This window comes from Eurosta solidaginis, chromosome 5 (assembly GCF_040869045.1).
Source record: "Eurosta solidaginis isolate ZX-2024a chromosome 5, ASM4086904v1, whole genome shotgun sequence".
NCBI lineage: Eukaryota > Metazoa > Arthropoda > Insecta > Diptera > Tephritidae > Eurosta > Eurosta solidaginis.
In genome coordinates this window covers 52,385,464-52,408,270 of record NC_090323.1, presented here as the reverse complement: position 1 = coordinate 52,408,270, position 22,807 = coordinate 52,385,464, and the positions used below count along the sequence as shown (strand labels likewise).

At 39.5% G+C, this 22,807-nt stretch overlaps 1 protein-coding gene across 8 annotated transcripts in view; it reads right to left on the bottom strand.

Annotated features, from left to right (window-relative positions):
* Window positions 1-22,807, bottom strand: part of hzg (herzog) — a 235,572-nt gene that overhangs the window by 197,345 nt on the left and 15,420 nt on the right. For 4 of the 8 annotated variants that reach the window (XM_067787073.1, XM_067787070.1, XM_067787076.1 and 1 more), the window contains one exon: window positions 21,920-22,505. The exons of 1 other annotated variant lie outside the window; for it this stretch is intronic. In XM_067787073.1, the coding sequence (XP_067643174.1) occupies window positions 21,920-21,992 (73 nt within the window). In that variant the 5' untranslated portion in view covers window positions 21,993-22,505. The remainder of the gene's footprint in view (window positions 1-21,919; window positions 22,506-22,807) is intronic. 3 more of the 8 variants (XM_067787071.1, XM_067787072.1, XM_067787077.1) reach the window with 3 other exon arrangements.

Here is a 22,807-nt window from a genome sequence, read left to right as displayed (position 1 = left end):
AAAGCAAACAGTAAGGAAAGCAACGAAAACTTTAAGTATTAATATTAATTTGATTCTATCTCTAGTGTTTTGTGTCGATTGTAAATAAATATACATGAGATGAGAGATAATAGTTTATTGATTGAAAATTTATATGAGCTTAGTATCAACGTCATTGCAAGTGAAGAAAGAAGAGCAAATTAAACAGAAATTTGCCATTGAATTACATGCCAATCATGTATGTACGGACGTACGATTAAATACCCTGCGAAAATTTGATTAGTCTAGGTTAAATCCAGGATGAGTCGCAAAGGAATATGTGACAATAGTAAGCTTTAATCTCTTTATATAGGTTGGAGTGATCCCTTTTGTTTGAGCATGTCCTATGAAGAGACTGATTGTACCTGTTTATGCCTGAACGGATAGTGTCGAATGGGTCCTCTTTATAAGGGTACCTTCGGACAGATCCTTTTACTACTCTCTCTTTTATACCCAATGGGTACTGTCGGATAGTCTTTTTTTCTCGCCTCCGGGTTCTCTTTGCACCCCTAAAGACAGTGTCACAAAAGTCATATCTCTACCCGTACGAGAATTCTTACCTCTTTTATTATTTTTTAAACTCAAAAAAATATTTTTTTCTGAAATATCGTGGGCTCGAATCGAGCTCAAGGCTTAACAAACATTTTTTTTGCGTTGGTATTATAAAAAATATAAATAAAACAAATCACACGATAATAGAACATATGGCATTAGCATTTTACTTCTAAATAATTATAAAATAATTCGTTTGAATTCCATAGTTTTTTTTACCCGTTACGTTACCATTTTTTGTTTCTTCAAATTTGCTTAATAAATTTCAAACTGACTTATCACAACTGTACCCAAAAGGACTAGAGGGGATCAATTATACCCCAATGTAGACGAGAAGAGATCAATCGTAGGCCACTCTTTTTGGGGATTAATCCACCAATTTTTGTGGGGGGCTTTAAGTGATAAGCGGTCTTTTTTATTAACACATGTTTGTTTGTTTATTAATAATCAACACACGTTTAGGAAACATAAATACATACTTAATGAGCACAATTTGATAAGCTTATATGTACAACAACAAACGCCTAGAAAAAATTTTATTTATATGGCATTTATATGGCAGATACGGCATTTCAAGAAATTAAGCCAAGGAAACATTGAGTGGCGCTTCACTTTTTTGCCTATTTGATGTTGTTGTTGTTGTAGCGATGTTCATGGTCCTTTACCGGATGCAGATCCGGTACATTCCGGCAACATTAACGATTTGGTATGACCACATTAAATCTTCAAGGCCATACCGCTATATTTTGCGTTGGCAACACCTTGAGAGGGTTGCGCTACACAACCCCCGCTACCGCGGGTATATCCTAAGCTCCCTAACCCGCTAGGGTGGGTCAACATTGCCGCTGATGGGCGAGCTGCGCAGTGCTGCTTACGCTGAGTGTGAATTGCTCCTTAAGCAATATTTAAATATTTTCCCGCTTAGTGCAGTGCACCTCAGTATGCCCTTAGCTTTGAGCTGTCATCGGGAAGTTTATTTAAAAAAAGTCAAGGAATCGTTTCTTGAATTGATCAAAGAAGTGTATAAAAAGAATGTAATAGATAAAAATTATAATAAAAGAAATAGAAAAAGAGATTGATAAACATAGGGATAGAGACAGAGATGGAGAAAGAGGTAGAGATAGAGCAAGAGATAGAGATAGATATAGCGATAGAGCAGGAGATAGAGATAGCGGTAGAGATGCAGATACAGTATTTACGGATCTCTTCAACGCCTGTATTCAAGAAGGCGTCTTCCACCGCTATGGAAACGTTAAAGACTGATCCTTTAAGTGAAACCTGTTAAAATGCCTGACCAGCCATCCTCATACAGGCCACTTTTTTTATTGGATTATGAAAGATTTTCGAGCATGAAAAGGTGAGATTACTTGTTAAGTAGACAGTTTGGATTTCAAAAATAAACAATTGATGTAATACAAACTGTCAAAATAGCCTGCGAAACCATAACCAGAGGTCAAAATAATAAGACGCTCTGTGCACTGATTACTTTGGATATAGGAAATGCTTTTACCACCACGAACTGGATGTATACAATGACAGCGGTACAAAACTTTGACACACTTGCTTACCTGCTCAGAATAATTTGTTAGCCATTTTAGCGACAGAGTACTCCTCTTTGATACGGATGAGGGACCGGCAAAGCACAAAATCACCGCCGGTGTCGCTAAGAGATCTGTTCTAGGACCAACGCTATGCAGTATTAGCAGTGGCACAGAAACTGGATCTGTCACAGAAACTGCATCCGCCAAGCATTATGTAATTACGACGTAGGGAGAATAAAGGAAGGGCTGACGAACATGGAGATGAAGATGACTAGCAATAAATCGGACTGTGGATGAGTTAGTCCTAACCATAGGAGATTGTCAAATAAATTAAAAACCTTTCTTGAAATATTTAGAAGTAAACATTGACTCAAAACTAACTTTTAAGGAGCACTTCAGGGCGGTGGGAGAGAAAGTTTATAGAGTAAGCAGAACCCTAACGTGAATAATATCCAACATCAGCGACATTGGCGAAGCTATCCGTCAGCTGTTAGCCAACGTAACCCGCTCGATAATATTATATAGAGCACCAATATGGCACGGATCTAATAAAATCCACCAAAAAGATATACTAGAGGACACCGTATTACTGCCATAAGAATAGCATGTACTGTTCGGACGGTGTCCGACGACGCAATCCATATTTTATCTCGGAAAGTCCCAGTACATTTAGTGTCAAGTGAAATAGCTTATCTGTATGACACTGGAATCGGCCAAACATCTGAAGATGAAAAGCGCAAGATCACGAACAATAGTTAGGTGGCAAGAACGGTGGGAAGAACCGAGAAAAGGGTACTGAACTTCATGCTAGTTCGGAATATAGCGGAATGAAATGAGCGAAAACACGGCGAACTAAATTAGCACCTCAAACAGATATTGTGCGGGTACGACGGCTTCAAGGAATATCTACATAAGCGTGGGATAGAGAAAGATATTTCTGTCCACACTGTCCCACCGAATTGGAAAAGGCAGAACACGTAATTTTTCAATGCCCTCATTTTCACGTCTAAAGACTCTCTGTCTTCCATTAGGAATTTAGTTTCCCTAAAGTGCAGAAACATACATTGCTGAATTGCTGTGAGTCAAACGCGTTTTTAGTGATCACGTGATTGATGCGTGCCGAAAGGGAGCCCAGAGAAAAGCGCCTGCAAACCAGTGGCGACTAAAACGCGTTTCCTCCCTGTGACGTTATGCAGCAGCGGTACTACGAGGTTTAGATACATGAGCAGGATTAGCCTGGTTTCATTGGGCCACTTGAGGGCAGTGCGCTGCCCCAACGTCTACGACAAAAAGAAGATTCAGATACAGACGGAGAAAGATATAGAGATAGAGTTAAAGACAGAGATAGGGGTAGAGGCAGTCCTTGTAAAAACATCGTCAATTAGAATCCCGAAAAATTCCAAATCTAAAAGATAGTAAACCAATGATACTACAAATGTGTTTCTGTTTCTGTCTACACAAAATCAAAATCATATACTAATTTGGAATCGTAAGTCCTTCTCTAACTATGTCCCACTTCTTAACATTAACTTGTTCGCTATGTTCTCATTCAAAAGCTTTCAAAGCTACATTCCCTCTTTCCGTATTGTACTTGTTTTTTGTTTTAGTATGCTCGTAGTGTAATCAGCATTTATATATTTATTTTTCTGTCATTTGACCATTTAAGCAAAGTGTAAAGGCATGTCATTGCAGCTCTAAGTGAATTCTGGTTCGTTCGAACGCGTAATTTCTATGGCCAATTTATTTTCCAATTAATTGCATTCCATATTGCTGTTAAATTGATGTTGGTGCAGTGGAAAATATAAAATTTACAAATACAAAAGTGGGCTTATGCATGTACAATAGAAATGAAATATTAGACCGTTCTCGAATTTTTGTATTCCAAAGGCGGTTAAATGTTTTGTTTGGGTGTAAGGAGATAGGCCGTTAAATCATCTCATATTTCGAGTTTCAGTATGAAAAATAGCGTCTTTGCTTCGAAAAATATTTAAACCTCTGCAATGAACGATTCCAAACAGATCTCTATACATTGAAACGGAATTGAATGCAACGAAAGAGGTCGCATTATATTTTAATATCATATCATTCGAGAAAATCCACTGAGGATAATTATTCCACACAATTAGGACTGAAAAAGCATATAGAATTAGACCTAAATGGTAATAAAGTAATAGCAACAAAAAAGGCAATACTTAGAACCAATTTCAAAGCGAGCATTCATATGGCTGAGCTTTTACACTAGTATAAAGTATGAACGTTGGAGATTTCGAGTTCAATACTCAGCTCCCGAGAAGCTAGCTGATGAAGAAGTGAAATTCAGAAACATGTCCTAGTAACCATCGCCATTTGTAAACTTTGCAATTTTTCTCTAATATCAATAACAAACTTTTAGACAACAATATATGCTACATACGTAAGCATTTGGTGAAAATTGCAGCTTCTAGCTGTTAAAATGGCAGTAATTGCGAAAAGTTTCTTTTCTCAACAATCGGTTGTAGGGGACACATGCTATATATAAGACCGGCCTCTTAGATTTTTTCATACAACAATATTTGCTATGTACGTAAGCATTTGGTGGAATTTAAAGGTTCTAGCTGTTAAAATGGGGCAGTAATTACGAAAAGCTTCTTATCTGAAGAATCAGTTGTGGGGGAATATATACTATACTAGCGGACCCCGTTGCACTTCGTAGCAACCAACCAAAAAAAGAAATGAAAGATTATAAATTTTTTTTATGAAATGAATGCATTGTATTTAAAAATTATTAATGTCAGTCCAAAACATTTGGATATACAATATTTTTAGTTTGCCCATTGGAAGCGAGCACAAACAAACAATTTGGAGTTCCAACTCTTGAGCAGGCCACGTATAGCTGTCCATGTGAAAAGCACGGCTCCTCCAAATTTAATCCGCATATTTGAAGCGTTTGTCCTTGTGCCTTATTGATGGACATGACAAATGATAGACGCACTGGGAATTGCAAACGCTTAAATTCAAATGGCATGTCTGTTTGAATCAGTGGAATACGTGGTATGAGTACTATTTCATTTTTCGCTGTTCCGGTCAATATTGTCGTTTCAATTAAATTCGGCATCAATTTTTTTACTACTAATCTTGTGCCATTGCACAGTTCATTTAAATTCCGCAGTAAAATAATTGATGATCCAACCTTTAAATTTAAATAATGCGGTGGCATACCAGGTGGTTCCAATGAATTCAAAAATTCAATTGGATAATTCACTGCATCATCTGCATTCATTGCGCTATCAACAGATTTATATGATGTCACTGCACCTGGCAATTGATTGCATTGACGTGTAAAGTTTTTGGTGCCAGTATTGCGCGTTCTCTCAACCCATTGTGATTCCTGTAATTTTGAACAATATTTGGAAACACACTTTCAATCAACTCTTCTGTTGATTGGAGAATGGTACAGAAATTGTTCCGCAATGTAATCAATCCATTTGTGTTATCGACTCGAACTTTTCCATTGCCAATATCTAACAATTGCTTCGAGAACCGATCTGCAGATTGGTCATTGTGGAATTGAACGCGCACATTTATGTTCAATGTCAATTTTTACACATGTCGCCACAGAAGAGAAGACTTTAAACATGCGTTGATCTCATCCACCGGTGTTGATCGTAGAACCACAGGCAATATTTGTCGAAAATCCCCTGACAATAATATTAATGCACCACCAAAAATTTCTTGATTCTGACATAGATCTTGCATTGTACGGTGTAATGCTTCCAGCGATTTTTTATGCATCATTGTACATTCAAAATAAAATTCAAATTCATTTCAAAATCAACTAACCATCATCTCTCTTTCCTGTATCTTTCCTAAACATTTCATGGCAATCTTTCTATCTGTTCTCGAGTTATGGAGTGACAATCAAAATGTACACTTCTTTTTATATATATAGATTTACGACCGATCTCATCCATTTTTTCAGCCAACAATATGTGCAATATACGTGAGTATAGGGGAAGATTGATAAATCGAGGAAGATATGACAAAAGTCCTCTTTTCTGAAAATCGGTTGTATAGGGAATATATGCTATAATGGTCGGATTCGGCCGGTTCCGACAAATGTCTAATCGGGCACCTAAATATACCCGCTCACCAAATTATATCAAGATATCTCAAAAATTTTGGAACTAGTTTGCATACAAACACAGACGGACTTGGCTAAATCATCTATCTCTACTCCTTTAAGGACTTACAGATTTGAGATTCGTGAAAACTTAATATACCATTTCATTTTTATGAAAGATATAAAAACTTGAAATTTGTATAGAAAAAAAGAAAAAACAATTTCAAAATCAAATAATTCTTAAAAATTCCTTATGACACTAAAAAGAATTTCTAACATGAAAAAGTGAGACCAAGTAGAGCTGGAGAAAGATTAATTTTTCTAAACGGTTTAATGTACAAACATTTATACAAAGCTCTGAAGAGTAAAACAGTAGGGTTCTTAGTCCAATCAAGCATCGTCACCCTTTTAACATTACGTAGTTTATCAATGTAAGTACAAACCATTACTATATCGCTGACAAGCGTAATGAAGCAAAGGGATGGATGAGTCATTTTAAAAATTAAGTCGATCGAGAAATCGATTGGTTGGTGAACATTATAGTACAATTTATTAAAAAAAATTTTAATCTATATAAAATAGATAGAAATCCTTGCATGTGACCTCATCCCTGCTCAGATTAAAGTTCACTCTTTCCTCCCTGTCTACATATTCCCATATTGTGCAGATTGTTATTGTAGAAGTTTTCGCGTGATACTCTTACCTTATAGATATGATCTAAAAAAATTTGATTTATTCAGATCTTAAGCTCATGCATTAAACGGTTTATTGTATTATCAAAAGAAAGTCGATTGTGGTAGCGATGTGGAACATACTATACCTGTATCTTGGGATAGTATGCTTCCGTAGTTCCAGATAAGGAACTCCTAATCAAAGTGTGCAAAGATACAAATCATCTGCACCGTTTAGTACGATCTATGATACAAAACAAAATAATAAAATACTTTGGCAGAGTAGATTATTTATTGTTTAGTATATTGTACAAAATCGTACAAAACTTGAATTATGAACCAAGTGGGGAATAATACAATCGCACAATTGGAAAAGGTTTTCATGGCGCGATTTGAATCTTCTGCTTGAGTTAAGTCAAGTCGAACTTTTCATCTTAGTTGGAACAAAATTGTAGAACTATTTGAGGGCTCTTATTTCTGAAATTGGTCAATATACTGTTAAATTTAAATTATTTACTTTTAAATTTTTTTCGAAACCGTTGCTGGAAACAGAAGAGACTATTACTTCACGATTTTCCAAAAAACTTCCGGCAGTGTTTATTTGTTTTTTTTGTGGAATTCGTAGTTGATCATATTCACGCCTGAACTCTTAAGGGATCAGTTCGCGTACCTTTCGGCATAATTTCGTACTATTTCTGAATTTTTTTTCGTTCTTTTCGTAATTATACGTACTACTTCGGCATCATTGGACATTGTTTCGAACCATATCTGTATAGTGTTAAGGTAACGTCGATATATTTTTCTGACTATTTGGGTTGAAATCGGTAACAGTAGATAGCGGTGAGTTATGGGTTTGCTTTTTCTTGTTATTTTACTTCAGCAGCTTTTTGCAATTGTTTCAAGACCGTTTCTGAACTTTTTTCGGAACTATGTCGGAATATCTTGGACTATTAACGTATAATTTGGCGATATTTGGGCTGAAATCGGTTACAATTGGTATTGACGAGTTACGGACCTTATCGGCTTTGTTATCGAAGTTTAAGCGGTTTGTTGTCTATAACAACCGTTATCAGTTTGTTATCAACCAGAGTACGGCGTGATATTGATTTTTCGTCGACATCTTAACGGTTTGTTGGCGCTAACAATTTTTTGGCTTCATGTTGTAACCAATAAAGTAACTCACAGCTGTTTGGGAGAAATCCGGCCTTGAAATTTGTAAAGTTCACTTAATGGTGTAGTTGTTTGTTTCAAAAATGTCGATATTATGAACAGAGTGTTCGATATTACAGTGTAAATTGATATTTTCTAGAAGGATTAACATTTACAGATATCGAATCGCGCACTAGCTCAATTTCGAGAAAAAAATTACTTTTTCGCGTATGGCTTTAAGGAAAGTGGGCGTGGCCTTTAACCGATTTTGATTACCTTCACTCAGTCTATATAATTTGGCTAGTATAGTACTCTGCCAAATTTCAATGTATTATCTTTAACGGGTTTTGATTTACGGCTCGTTAATAGTCGTTCCAAATTTTCTTAATCTAAATGTGGGTGGTGCTACGCCCATATTCAAAAATGTTTTAGAACTTATATTTTGCGTCATAAAACCAATCCACCTACCAAATTTCGTTAGAATAGCGGTATTCGCTTTTTCTACTTTTTCCATTTTTCTAAATTTTCGATATCAAAAGTAGGTGTGTTTATCGTCCGAATCTATTCTGGGTCCAGATAAGCCCGTATACTGAATTTGGTGAAAATATCTCAATATTTGTTCAAATTATTGTGTTAACGGACGGACAGATGGACAGACGAACGGACGGACATGGCTTAATCAAATTTTTCTTCGATAACTACTGATGATTTTGATATATGAAAGGCTATATCTATCTCGATTCCTTCATACCTGTACAACCAACCGTTATCCAATCAAAGTTAATATACTCTGTATGCAAAGTACAGCTGGGTATAACAAATTTAAAAAAATATATACCTACTGCACTGTCCACCTATTTAGTCAAGTATTGGTAATATAAAAGCAATGATTGCAAGTTGTGATCGGAAAATTAAATGAATTGGAATTTGTTGTAACCGCAAGTGGCAATAAGAGAAAGTACATTGACGCAATTATGATATAAATAAATAACTATTTGTAGAAATACGTACATACATAAATTCGTGTGAGCACACTTACATATAAAAAATTATAATTGTTGTAATACCTAATCGTTTTACTATTTAAATAAATAAAATCTCTTGATGATGCGAAAATTATACAAAAAAAATGCAGGAAACTTAAGAAAGCAACTAAAAACAAATTCAAAAGTACATAAAAAGCATGTAAAATGCAAAAATCGTATAAATTCAGCCATAAACAGAGACGAGTTCAATGTCCTTGAAAAGCCGTCCAGAAAAAAAAATCCAACTTCACGTAAATCATCCCCTATTATTGTGTTTGTTGGCGCTATCAAGGCGTGTGTGCAAGTGTAAAGAGATCGAAGTTGAAATGAGTTGCATTAAGAATTGTAGAAAAAGTGCAAAATGAAATGCAAAAACAAACAAAAAAAAAAAAAGCCAAGCAACAATAATAATATAAACCTGCTATTTTTTCCAGAATTGCTACACATACAAATATACATACATATTCCTCGAGTTTTTAATTTTAAGCTGATTTGCTGCACAGTGTCTAAATCATGAAAAACGTTTAATAAAAAGCAAATGTACATATAAGACTGAACACCAAATACTCTGTTAGTTTGCTTTCTACAAATGGTTTGAAAAGACTGCTTTTGAATAACAAAGGGCCAAAGGCAACTTAAAATACGTAAATTTAACTTTAATGTTTGCCCTGAAAATTCTTTCGCGAAATTCGAATTTGGTCAATATTTGCTAAAATATTGCCAGCGATTTCGAAATTCGTCCAATAACTATCCCTTGTAAATACGTAAATTTAACTTTAAAGTTTGCTCTGAAAATTCTTTCGCGAAATTCGAATTTGGTCAATATTTGCTAAAATATTGCCAGCGATTTCGAAATTCGTCCAATAACTATCCCTTGTAAATACGTAAATTTAACTTTAAAGTTTGCTCTGAAAATTCTTTCGCGAAATTCGAATTTGGTCAATATTTCCTAAAATATTGCCAGCGATTTCGGAATTCGTCCAATAACTATCCCTTGTATATAGAATCAAGTTTCATCATTTCAGCATTCAACTTCCAGACTTCGAGTGCGCTTTAGGGGAAAATTATGTATAATCCAACGAAACTCTTTTTCTGGTGTGAACCTAAAATTCAACCTTACTTCCTTAACCAGATGATCGTTAGCTCCCTAAAAATATATATATTTTTTCAAAAAAATTGTTAAACTAGTAAGAGAACTATTCCTACAACGCCTTCTAACCCTCTGCTGCAAACATTCTATAAATAAAATTATGCATTTCTTTTGGTGTTTTTTTTTTCGTTTTTCATAAGTGATTAATACTACGGACTCATTCAGTGTATATGAGGGCCTCAACCTTCATAAATGATTGGAAATTATTTATTTTTGGTTAACCAATCATTCTTATTCGATTAGACATTCAATAAAACAATATTGAAATAATTAAGAATGTGTATTTTGTATATATGTATTTATTGTAGAAAAACTTCCTAATTGTTTCACTAACTCTCTGTGTGAAATTGGTATAAGGACATGTGTGTGAATTATTCGACATATGTGAATGTGAATAGCTGCAACGCAAAGTGTCACAGCATCATATAAAGTTTGGCCCTTAACCTTTGAAATTCTATTTTCGCCATCGCATTTCTCTCTCGCTTCTTTTTGCGCTTCAACTCCATATCATTTATTTCATCGTTATCAATGTTATCATCGCAAATTTCTTTATTTCCTCTCTCCTTTTATTCTTCTCCTAATTCCACCTCTTTTATTTTTATATTTCTTTTTGCTACTTCTGCCCCACAGCGGATTAAAAACAGCGTACAGCAAAGTCGAAGAAGTCTTATAGCATACACGAGACCACCCGATCACGTTTGCACGAAAGCAATTTCTGTTGATATAGGAGAACTCTGTCTTCTTTAATAGATTATTGAGAAGGTGACGCACTTAGCCATATAGAAGACATTGCTCTCGTACCTTAGGACTGGTATTTCATAACATTTCAGATGGGAGCGGGGCAACCGCGCTCACCTGACAGATGTGGTCGAATGCGATCGGTAACCAGGAACTGTCACCTCCTAATCCAGGGTGTCATGCGTCACCGTGCCCATTGGACTGGTTTGCAGCCAGGAGGTCCACAACACCGGCTGTATTATAACGGCGCCTCCCCAACACCGGGCCACCTTGGGGAGTAACCATGGCCTTACCGCGTCAAGGCGCTCTGCCGCGGCGGACCAACCCAGTTCCCCAAACTAAAGCAGAGACAACAACGCTTGCCATGTCAAGCAAGTTGTCGTAAGGAAAATATGATGAACAACAACAACAAAAAAACCAACAACAACAATAACAATAAAAGCACAACAAAAAAAACGGGCTCCAGGAAGAGCAGCGGGCAGAGAAGCAGCAGGCCACGCACGTACTCCAGGCAATTCCTGGAAAGCCTCACGAGAGAGGAGGCAATGCTCTTCTTAGAGCATCAGAGGGACGAATCTCCCTCCACTAGCACTGGAGTATACAGGGAACCGGCTCTCAAAACCGCGAACCCCAAGGGCAACACCAAAACCCAAGGAGAGCAGCGCGGGCCCGAAGAGCACTCCAACCAGGAAGCAGAGGAACCCGCGATCCCCAGTGGACCCCTATCCACTGGTGAGCAGCGCGGGCAAGTCAAACAAGGTGAGCAGAAGGCGGCGGCAGGAAACAAACCCGCGATCCATGGAGGGCCCAGTACCTCCATTACGCAGCGCGGGCCGAAAGAGGAAACAAAGGAGTTAACTGCAAGAGAGCGAGAAAAGCTGACAAAGAGAGGCTACGACGGTGCATCCAAGCACGAACATCCTAGGCGTTCACCGTCGGAGCATGACTCTAGTAGCAGCTCACAGAGCACCTATGAAAGGTCCCAGGAAGGGAAAAATACAGAGCGGAACCCGGAGGAGTGGAAGCGGCTTAACAGAAGGCACAACAGAGGCAGGCAACCTGCACTTCCACCACGGGGCAGTCCAGGAGCGCTGGATGACAAGAGACGCTTTGGACTAAGTGGGGCTGGGGTAAAAAGATACCTCCGATATCTAGAGGAAGGCCTGTCGCCCAGAGAGGCAAGAGCCAGGGCAGATGAGCGCAGGCATGTACTAGACCACGGGCAGAGAAAAGCCAATGCTCAAAGTGGAAGCAAAGAAGGAAGGAGAGCACAGCCAGCGGCAGCTGACCAGCATGCGCCCGCTCCCGCTGAAAAGCGCAGGATCGGGCAAATTACGCCGGAGGAAACTCCGAGCTCAAAAAGGCAACGGGCCCACGCTCCCAGGAACACTGCACCCACGGGCAGGGAGATTCAAGCCAGGGCGACTGGGGTACCTGCTGGGATGGCACCAAGGCAGCAGAGCTATTCGGAAGCCCTTAGGGGTATCCGAATAGCTGTTCTGCCCAGTAACTACCCGGCGGATGCCCTAAGTCAAGAAGACCTGACGAATCTCCAAGAGCTCATAATGGACGGAGTGTTCAGGGGATGTGGGCATGCCCTAGTTTTTTGCGGGATATACTTCCGAGCAGGGCTCCTCCTCGTGGACTGCGAGGACGAAAAAACATTTAAGTGGCTCGTTGAAGTAATACCGACGCTTGAGGGGTGGACAGGGCCACAATTATGCACGAGACGCGGGGATGAAATACCGCCAACGCATAATGTGACTATGTTCCTCCCCAGAAGTGCGGAACGCCCAAAAGAGTTTGCGTTACGGCTCCTCGCCAACCAAAATGAGGGCCTCAGGACGCAGAGATGGCGCGTCATTAATTGTAGCGCAGAGGAAACAGGCCTACGTCTCGACGTAGGCATAGACGAGGAATCGTATCAAATCATACGCAGGAACGGGCTTAAGCTGCACTATAGGTACGGCCTGGTCCTAGTGAGACCCTGGAGGCAGAGGCAACCAGGGAATAGTGAGCAGCCGGAAGACAAGGCGGAGGCAGAGGGCACCGACAGAGGCGAGCTGTCGGACGAAAACATGACGGACGCGAGCACCGATACCATCAGAGCTCGCGAGACCACAAACCCTCCCAACGCAGCAAGCAAGGACAAAATCGTGCAGCCTGGGGATGAAAAAGAAATCCCCACCACACAAGAGCTCATCGAGGGCCTCGACCTCCAGGAGCTGGAGCTGAATAGGCGGGACGAAAGCGAGAGCGGATTGTCGGATGAAGATGATCCGATGAGGCCGGCCGGGCCAAAATGACCGGCACAAGCATAAATATAGCCCAGATCAACCTCCATCACGCCATTGCAGCCTCGGCTGTACTGGTGAGGAGGTTCGCCTCGGATGATCTGGGCATCGCCCTCATACAAGAACCTTGGGCTTACAAGGGACAGGTGAGGGTCCTTAATGTAAGTAATAACAAAGTTATTTGGGATCTCTCACAGCAGAGACCAAGAGCATGTGTTATGCTTAAGTCAAACATTAACTATTTTTGCATTACAGAATTTTTAAGCCGGGATCTGGTGGCGGTGCAGATCGAGGCAAAGGTGAATGGAGACAGCACCAGCATTGTGCTGGCCGCAGCCTACTTCCCGGGGGACGACAGCACAGTCCCTCCAGTTAACGTGCAGAAGCTAGTGGAGCACTGCAGAAGAGCGAAACTTCCGTTGATCATAGGAAGCGATGCTAACTCCCACAACACGGAGTGGGGCAGCAATGATACCAACCAAAGGGGTGAGTGTTTACTAGAATATATAGTCAGCAACGATTTGAATATATATAACGTCGGGAGCAAACCGACGTTTGTCACGAGAGTCAGGGCAGAGGTCCTAGATATAACACTTGGCAACAACCTGACTGAGAGTATGATCTCGAAATGGAGAGTCTCAGAAGAACCCTCCCTATCGGATCATAGGATCATAAGGTTTGAGCTGGGTGCTGTATCGGAGCAATACAGCCCTAAAAGAAATCCCAGGAAAACAGACTGGGGCAGCTACAAAAGTATCATAGAGGCTAACGCGGATAGTCTTAGAAATAAGAGCAGAAGCACTAACTGTACTGAGTTAGAGGGCAGAGTAGATAGGGCAAATCAGATAATGATAGATGCCTACAACTCCAGTTGCCGAGTCTCCTTAGTTAAGGGTAAGAAGGCAACCCCCTGGTGGTCGCATGACCTGACACTACTAAGGAAGAAAGTCAGGAAACTCTTTAACGGGGCAAGAAGAACCGGCAACTGGGAGGAATACACTCAAAATCTAACAAAGTACAATAAAGAGATAAGGAAAGCTAAGAGGGAAAGTTTCAGAAATTTCTGTGAGGGAATTTCTAGCACACCTGCAGCGGCAAGGCTCCACAAGGCCCTAGCCAAAGAGCAGAGGGAGATTAACTTAGCGATTAGGCTCCCAGACGGTACCTATCCCGGAACGGTGGAGGAGCGAGCGAGGGCCCTGCTACACACGCATTTTCCGGGTGCCTCTCCGCAAGTACCGGAACCTGTGTTCCCCAGAGTGAAACCAACCCCATCAGACTGGCAACTGGCCAACTCCCTCTTCAGTGAGGCCAGAGTCAGATGGGCAGTGGAATCCTTTGAGAAATACAAATCTCCGGGGGTGGATGGCATCTACCCGGTGCTAATGAAGCAAGGGACACAGATCATCCCACAGCTGGCCAGGATCATGAGAGATAGCCTGGCACTGGGATACATACACATGATGTGGAGAAGAGCAAAAGTGGTTTTCATACCAAAAGTAGGAAAAAAGGACTATTCGCAGGCAAAGTCCTTCAGACCAATAAGTCTAACTTCCTTTGTCTTGAAGGCAATGGAAAAGATATTGGACCAAGAAATCAGGTCGAACGCCCTCAAGAGCTGGCCCTTACATCATAGCCAGCATGAGTACAGAGCGGGTAGGTCCACGGACACAGCTCTGTACCAATTAACATCTGAAATACAGAGGGCGTTCGAAACAGAGGAAACAGTGATTTGCGCTTTCCTTGACATTGAGGGTGCCTTTGACAACACATCTCATGAAAGCATAAACATAGCACTGCAGAGAAGAGGAATTCAGATGCCTATCCAGAGATGGATTGACAATCTACTCCGCACAAGAATCGCTGAAGTCCATGTAGGCAACAGCGCAGTTAAGGTTAATACCACGAGGGGGTGCCCTCAAGGAGGTGTTCTATCACCCCTTCTGTGGAGCCTAGTAGTGGACGAACTCCTGCAAAAGCTATCTGACAGTGGCATAAGATGCCAGGGATACGCTGACGACATCGTCATAATTGCAAGGGGTAAGTTCGAGAGTACGCTCTGTGACATAATACAGAGAGCACTGAATATTACGAAGGGATGGTGTGCCAGTGTGGGGCTTAACATCAACCCATCTAAAACGACCATCATCCCTTTCACCAGAAGAAGGGCCCTACCAGCCCTGAGAGCAATTACAATAAATGGCGTGGCACTAGAACAGGAAACCGCGGTGAAATACTTGGGGGTCACTTTTGACACCAAGCTCCTATGGAAACAGCACTTCGACTCCATGAGAGCTAAGGCCACGAGGTCCATCATGATATGCAAACGTCTAGCAGGCAAATCATGGGGCTGTAGGCCGCATGTGCTAAGATGGATGTATACCATGATAGTAAAACCTATGATAACATACGGTTCGATAGCCTGGGCATCGAAAACAACTCGGGCGACGACGAGGCAAGCGCTGTCAAAACTTCAGCGACTGGCATGTGTATGCATCACGGGAGCTATGCGCACATGCCCTACAGCAGCGCTGGAGGCTATCCTTGATCTGACCCCGCTGCATATATCAATAGAGCAGTCAGCTAAGAGAACCCTCCTGAATATTGCTAAGGAGGGCTCGGGCATAGGTAAAGTTATATCGTCCCGAAACATGGAGTAATTGAGAGACAAGATCCCAATCTCTCAACTCCCGAGGGATGATATCCTCAGGCAGATAGCCTATGAGAGAAGGTACAAAGTAGAATTGGGAGACAAGGGTACGTGGGAGGAAAGCAGAATTGTGTACATTCATCAGCTAAATAAAATAGTATGGTACACAGATGGCTCGAAGACGCCAGAGGGGATTGGATCTGGAGTCATTGGACCCAGAGCCAAGATATCAACGCCTCTGGGAGCACACCCGAGCATTTTTCAAGCGGAAGTGTTCGCTATAAGCCAGTGTGCTGACCTGAACCTTCAGCGCGAATACTCCAACGAGACAATTGCCATACTCAGTGACAGTCAGGCCGCCCTCAAGGCGATCTCGGCGTATGAAATTAAATCAGCACTAGTACTTGAGTGCGTTGAAAAGCTAAATCAACTAGGAGCACACAACAAACTGTTGTTGGCCTGGGTTCCTGGCCACCGGGAGTGGAGGGCAATGAGCAAGCGGACAGCCTGGCAAGGGAGGCAGCAATGACACGACCTATTGGTCCTGAGCCGTTCCTGCCAGTAGGCCCGCAGGAAATCAGAGGGCATCTACTATTAGAAGAAAGGGATAAGAGGGAAGAACACTGGCGCAATATGCCAGGATTGAGGCAATCTAAGTTACTGCTGGGGGGCTACAGCACAACTCGATATAGGGCATTAATGGGCCTGTCGAAAGATAACCTGAGGATCCTAACAGCTATTCTTACAGGACACTGCAGACTGAACAGCCACATGCAGAAGCTGGGCATCCTATCGAACAACACATGCCGATTTTGTGATCGATCAGCGGAGACGGCGGAACATATACTCCTGGAATGTGACGCAATCTCAAGACGTAGGGCTAAGTTTTTGGGCTCACCATGGCCAGAGCACTCTCACATCAAATCCCTCAAGCCAGGTGAGCTGCTAGGGTTCATCAGAGAAGTCGGCTTGGATGAGGTGCTGTGAAGCAGTTGAGGGCACAATAGACCAATGGTCGCAGTGCGATCCTCAATTAATTATCTATCTATCTATCTACATTTCTTTTTTGGAATTGGCTGAAGTTAACTTTTTTACAAACAAAAACGCCAACTTTGGTATATCGGATACCTGCATGCACTTAAATTACCAATTGAACCCTATGCTATTATCAAAAAATAGGCTCAGATACATGGTGGTTTATTTCATTTGATATATTTTTCTAGAACTATCATCATCATATTTCTTTCCGTCTTCTGAATTGGTTCCATCTACATTTGCTGACATTTCATTTTAGTTTTACTTCAGCTGTTACTCTTATTGTTCTCCTTATCTTCCCTTTTTACCTCTTCGTTTCATTGACTCTGCTTGTTATCCTCCTCTCACTTTCGAGTTTTCCTTAGCTTTCACTTTTTTTCTTCCCCATTCCCTCTCTTCCACCATTCTCTTTCTCTTTAAATACACCTTTATTTTTTCCACTTCTAATCTGATACTTCTCCCTTGCAATACAATCCCTTCTCTTTTTCTTTCTCTCCGTCATCCGCTCTCAACTTATAATTTTCTACCAATATCTTCCTGCCTTTCTTATCCTCCTAGTCCCACATTAGTATTCCTTCCACCCTTTCTTCCAATATTCTCATACGCAATTTTTTTCTCCTCTTACTCTCCGTCTTCCCCTCCCACTCTCTCTCTTTATACCGTCTTATTATGAGAATGAAAGATGACGCTCTTGGCAAATATTTTAGCATTCATGTGCAGTAGGTCATGGGATGTCATGGCGTATGAGCAACAAAAAAAGGAGTCATCCCTTATATATGACCGACAAACCCTCCACTGCCTTATCATATACCGTTTTGGAGTTGGCATTTGGCTTAAGTTTAGTAAAACAATAGTAGCGCACCAAAAATTGAGGAAGAAGCTTGACCTAAAACTACTTGAAGTAGCATATATCGCGCCTACTTCAAAAAAAAATTATATTTAACTATTATGTTACACCCGCGATAATGATAAACTTAATATAAGCAACTCTTGTTTCATAGTTATAAATTCAAAAATGTAGACTTAGAAGCTGAAGATCTTTTTAACTATCAGCTAATAATGAGTAAAATAGTTTTTAAAGACCAAATTATAACCTTCAGTTATGTCGCCTATTATCTTCATTTATACCCACAAATTGTTTTTAATGATTGGCTAAGTGGCGATATGTGTATTTTTATCATACTCTATCAACTCAAACCACTGTCGACGCACATATCCTTGTGATCATTGCCTTGGCAGTTGTTACATATCGATAAAAATGGCTTGGTTGTTTGGACTCGCAGACGGCAGGTTGCCGATGAGTCATTTTATATGTCTGGCAAAAAAAAGTACACCGCGTACCAATACACACAGATGCGTACGTCCAAAGTCATATTGAATAGAATGAAGAGCAAGCGAACATGTATTTATGTAAGTCAACAACCAGTATAACAACCCGACAGGCAACTCGTCCACCCATTCGTAGGGCTGCCCACTTCTTTGTATGTACATATATGTTGTGCATTTGTATGTGTGCCCTGTTTCGCCGATCCGTGTTTTCAATGGCAAAGATGACGATGCCAATTGTTTTAGTGCGACCGTCAGAAGGCTCACTTCATGTGTATGTGTATGCTTGTATCCTATGTATGTATATGTAGCTACAACTGACTTATTGGCGACCCACTCATTGTATGACAAAAAAAAGCATACCAACTGCAAATAACCGTACAGCCAACTTGTCAAATCTATGTACATTTCCTTTGTTCCATTTTTACCCCCAATTATTGCCACTTCGCCGTTTTTTTCACACAGTTTTATTGTGTTGAGCTTCGTTAATTTGTGATGTTTGTCAAAGTTCTTAAGACAATACAAATATTTTCTAATCAGAAATACAGAAACTTTTAGGTTTCATACATACATACATATGTATGCAAGTCTGTATTTCAGGTGAAGCGGAGAGTCCATTAAAGCAAACTCGTTGTTTTTAAAGGGTGCTGAAAAAAATTTGTTTCATTTTTTGAAATCTCCGCGAAGTAATTTTTCGAAGCCGGGATGCATATTTTTAACTTTTGTTAGTGATATGTGCTAGAGTCCGCTTCTTCAATGAGAAACTTGACAGATGCCGTTCGGAGTCGATGCTAAATTGCAGGTCCCAATTCGTAGCAAACCTTATGAGTTACAATGACTCAATGAGTTTCGAACCATGATATCTAAGCTAAGCGAAAGGTAAAACTAGAAACATGACCAGCAATTTTTATTTTAAGTGTAAACAATTAAAAAGGTGATACATGTTAACAAACTGGAATCTTTATTAGACTATGAGGCGAGGCAGAAATTGAGCCATTGGGATATACTCATGGGAGATATCATAACCACGTCATTTCCTTAACAAGAGCATTTGCATAGCCTTCCCATCCAAAACTCTGATAACGCCATAATTTCAGATGGCAGTGTAGGCGTGATTTAACAAGCAAGCCGCTAAATTTGACAAAACAAAACTAAATGGAGCAATGTAATAGACATAGATAGAATAATAAGCTGGATGGCCATACCGAAAGACCAACCTATGTATTTTCAAGTGACGATTCAACTAACTTCAAAGAAGCTTCATAAAATGTATATAAATTTGGTCGGCTTTCGGCGTTAGTTAGAAAAACCCTCCGTGCTATGAAAAGCTTCTCACAACTCATCTGCCTTAGGAAATCCTTTTCGAAATCGGCATACTATTAATAGGTCCTCCTATTACTAAGAAAAACTAAAAAGGAACTCGACCTCAATGCCCTCGGATGTATAGCATGCCTAATTATTATATAAACACTATTAGTGTTAAAATCTCCTGGGCAGGATATTAACACAAACAAAGTGTAACAATAAAGCTGCATCGGTAGCCTTTAGCCCATGTATTTCACTCGTGCCCAAAAGCTGGCGTTTTCTCCAAGCGATTGACATACAGAAAGCGCGTGCTATCACGAAAACCAACTAATACTGACTACGGCGTTCCGCTCACCCTGTATGATCGATACTACCGTATAATTTCGAATCGCTTGAATGCTGACATCGAGAACGCAGGAGAGCTGACTCAAAACTAGCTTGAATTTCGTAACAACATTGATACAGTAAGCCCAGTTAAAGGCATAGTTGCGAAAGCTATTTGGGAAAGCGCTGGAAAGGAGGGAATGACACAGGCACGATTTCTTACAGGGTCTCAGGTACAGGTCCACGTTTCTATCGCAATAAAAAAAGGATTTGAGCACTGAGTGTATGGAGAATATGGGAATAGAACTCGTTAAGTGGCATGGATGCGGTGCTCATCCATAGCTAAAAATGAAGAGACACTTTTGTTAGTGCAGGTTATCAAAAGATGTGCTAAAGGGGGGCATTTACCATTACGTAGGAAACCACAATGTTAAAGGTCTCAGTTAACAACACTGCGCGGGCACAGAATTAGAACAAGTACCAGCACTTAACGCGATAGTTTTGCGTTATTTCGGAAACAATACGCTTCGCCGCAGGCTGCATTTGAGGTAACATACATATGTATTTTGAAGTAATTGTGGGTAGGACTAAGATCGGTTTTCGAGTTTCAAATTTGAGACTTTGCCCACCTAAATTGTTCATAGTTCCCACGGTGCGGTTTTGTGCGTTGTGTGTAGGCTCTGGATTTCGAACAGGTTTCATGGCGAACGAATCGAGGTAATAAAAAAATCATAGGTGATTTGAAAACGTGATTTTTTTCGTCGAGAGAGGACTTCACTTTTCCCTTTTGCCTACTCAGTTCTAGCTTCGAATCCAAGAAAAAATAAAGTAGTGTCATATAGGTATAACCAAAATTTATTCAGCCCGTGACGTAAACCATATTCTAAAACTTTGGAATACTCAATCGCAACTGTGACAAATGCTGTCCCACTCGTGACACTTATATATGTATTAGATAATAGCTATCATTTATGAAAAATTTATTATTTTTACGTAACATGATTTCCCAAAGGCTCCTATATATATCTAAAAGTATTTTAACAAAACAAGTTACTCCATATATTCGCAGAGTTATAATAATATATAACTTCATTAATGAATAGCATCCATTTTTTGTCCCACCCGTGACAATTATTTTTTAATTTTCAAACACGCTGAGATACTGTGATTTTTTTTACAACAGTTAATGTTAAGGGTCTCAACCCATTTATAAGAACATAAATCCCAGCTGGTTTTGTCAGAATGCTTCAACCATGGTTCAACTATATGGTTGGCTCATCCCTACAGCAACAACATACCTTTGTTCAGATTGCCAAAATCTGCGTGTTGGTGTTAGGCGAATGGAATGGAATGAAAACATAAAACTATGCAATTTTTATGTATTGCAGAGACGTATAACTATAGAGAATCTCCAACGACGGACAGCAATAGAAATTGTTAAACTGGCGGTAGGTAATTCACCACATTACCTACTTGAAAATTAGCAAACAACTCGGTGCGTTCGTTAAAAGTTTACAAAAAAGTTATTGAAAACGTTAAAAAATAGTTAAATTGTGATTATTATATCAAAACAAAGGTTTTCTAGCGTTGGAATTGATGAAATTCATGCCAAATTTCCCCAATGGTGAATTACCTACTCGCGGTTCGATGGTTTACTGTTCAAAAATTTAGAAACAAATTGTTTCAATTAGAAAAAAAGTTACAATCGGGTCGCCCCTCAAAAGTGATTTGGCAAACACTCCGAGTTTATTTTTGCCATGAAAAGCTTCTCATTGAAAATTAATCTGTCTTGCAGATACAGTTCGAAATCGGCATAAAACATGTAGGCCCCTTAAGGCCAATTTGTAGGGAAAATTACAAGGGAGCACGACAAAAATTGGAAGAGAAGCTAGGCCTAGATTCTCTTAATTTTTTATTTTTATTTTTTTTTCTAATAATTCATCTCTTTTTTCTTTAGTATGAATATGTAAATTAAGCTCGTATATCTACTACATATAAGTATATATATATTCATAGTTTTTAAATATTATTTATGTACTCACCTTTTTCATTCGGACACACGTTCAATTGCTCATCGTCGCGTGAGACTTGTGTGATTATAGATGTTGCATCCATTTAAGCATAAATTTGTTATTTCACTCTCGGTAGGCAAATATCAGATTGTGCCCGCCGCTGCCGTTTTATTGTATTTTTTTTAACAGAAAAAACAAAAACTAATAAAAATAATTAGTAAGCAAATTTTTTTGGTTATTAAATAAACTGAAATTTCTTTAAAAAAATATCAAAAAAATATATTTAATACACTTTTTGGTTGTTAAATAACTTTTATATTTGTTTTTATGTGCTCTTTCAACTTCGTTTCACTTTTCGGCTTTTGTTGCTACAGACGTTGCTCGTCGTTTAAAATTTAAATTTTTTTAGAGGCGTTTTGTTTCCCGGCTAAATAATGCAACACAATTTTTTTGTTTTTTTTTTTTTGAAATTCCACTATTCATAGAAATTTTTTTTATATTTATTTTATATCTTCTCTGAACTCTCAATTTCCTGTTGAGCGTATTTCCTTGTTTTTTTATTTTTTATATATAAATTCAAAACATCCTCAGCAAAATTCTAAAATACAAGGAACACCTGCAAAAAATGAAACAATGTATTTAATATATAGAAAATTTATAATGTAGGACATTTCAATATATTTACAAGGCGAATCTATACAATGCGATGACTAAGCGAATTCAACCTAATTCGCCGTGCAAAAGAATGTCAAATGTAAAGAAAATTTGCATTGATTTCGATTAACTGACAGATTGCTGAACTAAGGCGTTACTTGAAAATTATCAAGAACAAGTAATCAGGTGATGGGATATCACCACCTAGTACTGATTTCGCCTCTGACTAGAAGTTTATTTCAGACTCGCCTCCAATATGTATGC